This window comes from Sesamum indicum, linkage group LG7, assembly GCF_000512975.1.
Source record: "Sesamum indicum cultivar Zhongzhi No. 13 linkage group LG7, S_indicum_v1.0, whole genome shotgun sequence".
NCBI classification, from domain to species: domain Eukaryota; kingdom Viridiplantae; phylum Streptophyta; class Magnoliopsida; order Lamiales; family Pedaliaceae; genus Sesamum; species Sesamum indicum.
In genome coordinates, this window is record NC_026151.1 from 4,582,860 (window position 1) to 4,585,404 (window position 2,545).

General features: G+C 49.9%; 1 protein-coding gene across 1 annotated transcript; it reads left to right on the plus strand.

The window, feature by feature from the left end:
• On the plus strand, window positions 34–2,314 carry LOC105166312. Its single transcript, XM_011085620.1, has 3 exons — window positions 34–350; window positions 392–1,241; window positions 1,382–2,314. Exons 1-3 carry the CDS (start codon window positions 34–36, stop codon window positions 2,312–2,314), a joined length of 2,100 nt encoding a protein of 699 aa, XP_011083922.1.

Genomic DNA, 2,545 nt, shown 5'->3' on the forward strand with positions numbered 1-2,545 from the left:
GAGGGGGACCGCAACACCAAGTTCTTCCACGACATGGTGAAGAGGAATGTCGCTAGGAATTCCATCGGGGCGGTCACTAGGGCGGACGGGACTGTTATAACTGCTGCCGAGGGTATTGCCCAAGAGTTCGTTGATTACTACACATCACTCTTGGGCACCGAGGCTCACACCCTCCCTGTCGACGATGGTGTGTTTGAATGGGGCCCCATACTCACCTCCGAGCATACTGCGGAGCTTTGCCGGGCAGTCACACCGTTGGAGGTCAAGGATGTCATATTCCACATTAGCGCAACAAGGCTCCCGGCCCAGATGGATATTCCTCGTGCTGTTTCAAGAAAGCATGGAACATTGTGGGTGATCGAGTTTGCAGGGCCGTCCTGGATTTCTTTAGGAGTGGGCGGATGCTACGGCAGCTCAACCACACTATCATTGCCCTTGTGCCGAAATCAGATCATTCCACCTTTGTTGTGGATTACCGGTCGATTTCGTGCTGCAATGTGATCTACAAGGCCATCACGAAAATCATCTCGGACCGGCTAGCGCCTGTTTTGGAGCATTTGATTGATCGATGCCAAGCAGCGTTCGTTGGCGGCCGCAATATCACCGACAATATTTTTCTGGCCCAAGAAATGGTGCGGCAGTACTCGAGGAAACGGATTTCACCTCGATGTACTATCAACGTCGACCTACGCAAGGCATTCGATTCGGTCTCATGGTCATTTCTCGCTCGAGTGCTTCACGGGTATGGTTTTCCACCACTGTTTATAAATTGGATTATGGAATGCATTTGCAGTTCTTTTTCAGTGGCGTTGAACGGCTCCATTCACGGGTTTTTTTCGGGGAAGAAAGGCCTAAGGCAAGGAGACCCGATGTCGCCGGCCCTCTTCCTTCTTTGCATGGAATATTTCAAAGGCCTAAGGCAAGGAGACCCGATGTCGCCGGCCCTCTTCCTTCTTTGCATGGAATATTTCTCTCGACTAGTCAAGAGGAAAACAACCAATTCGCACTTCAACTTCCACCCCAAGTGCGAGAAGCTGAAAATCACGCACCTCTTCTTCGCCGACGACCTCATGCTTTTCTCTCGTGGCGACCTTCCATCTATCCACGTCTTGATGGAATGTCTCCAAGAGTTCAGGGACACATCCGGCCTCACCGTCAATACCTCGAAGTCAAGCATTTTCACAGCGGGCATCCAATATGAGGAGCTTGACGGGATTCTCGCCCGAACGGGATTTGCGTTGGCATACCATTAGCGGCACAGCGGCTTGCGGTCACCAACTACTCACCGCTTGTGGATCAAATTGCCAACTGCATTTCGAAGTGGACGGGCAAATCCCTATCTTATGCAGGCCGACTGGAACTTATCCGATTAGTAATTCAGGGGGTGGAGTGCTTCTGGCTCCAAGTTTTCCCACTTCCAGCAGCGGTCATCGAGAAAATCCACCGACTTTGCAGGAACTTTCTATGGAACTCTCGAAGGGCACCGGTCGCTTGGGAGGAAATCTGCCATCCCAAGGAAGAAGGTGGACTCGAAATTCGACACATACAGTCTTGGAACGTGGCCCTCCTTGCCCGTGTATTATGGAACATTCACCGCAAGGCAGACACATTGTGGGTGCAGTGGGTCAACGGTGCCTACCTTAGAGGCGCATCAATCTGGGACTGGCAATCGAAGAAGGGGGATTCTCCACTCCTCCAACGGCTTGCCGATATTCGCAACAGGGTGGTCACTGATTTTGGGTCTCCGGAGGCAGCAATTGTAGAAATGACGAGATGGTCCACCCCGAAGGGTCTCCAAACGTCGAGAGCTTATGAGTACTTCAGGCCGAAACTTGCGAGGCAGCCTTGGAAAGCGGCTATATGGAAGGCATTTATCCCACCGAAGTACTCATTCATCTTGTGGCTTGGCTTGCGCGGTAGACTAGCTACAAGGGACAGACTTGGATTCCTCCAAGAGGAGGATTTGTGCTCGCTATGCATCAATACCAAGGAATCGGCTAAGCATCTTTTTTTTGAGTGTCCGTTCAGCAACTTCGTTTGGGCACGCATCCGGCACTGGATTGGCATTAACCGGACTATGTCAACCCTTCAAAGTGCGGTCAAGTGGCTCAAGAAGGAGAAGACAGGTTCTTCCGTGCAGAACAAAGCGCGACACCTCGCTTTGGCATGCACGGTGTACACACTTTGGAGGCAGCGCAACGAAGTCATTTTCGAGGGGTCAACGGCCTGTCCCGAGAGGCTTATAAATTTAGTCAAGGTTACATTGTATAGGGTCCTTTGGACACTCTTCCCACACGGTTTTGATCGTTCTTAATCTTTAGCGTGGGCTTTTGTATCTCTTCGGGTATGCCCGGAGTACATTGTAAATATTATTCTTGGTTGAATGAAACTTACATTTCACCCAAAAAAAGATTAGCAAGGCTCCATTAGATGGCGCTTCTTATTCTGTTCGGTTCTAACTATAATTTTTTATCGGTAAATTGCAAAACTAATCCTGTATATATAGAGAGTGACAAAATTACTCCCATAAATATTGAATTGGCAA

Coding starts and splice junctions, on each gene's coding strand:
- LOC105166312 (XM_011085620.1), top strand. CDS start 34: ATGGTGAAGAGGAATGTCGCTAGGAATTCCATCGGGGCGGTCACTAGG. Junction 351..391: donor TCAAGAAAGCATGGAACATT/GTGGGTGATCGA, acceptor GGATTTCTTTAG/GAGTGGGCGGATGCTACGGC. Junction 1,242..1,381: donor CCCGAACGGGATTTGCGTTG/GCATACCATTAG, acceptor TTAGTAATTCAG/GGGGTGGAGTGCTTCTGGCT.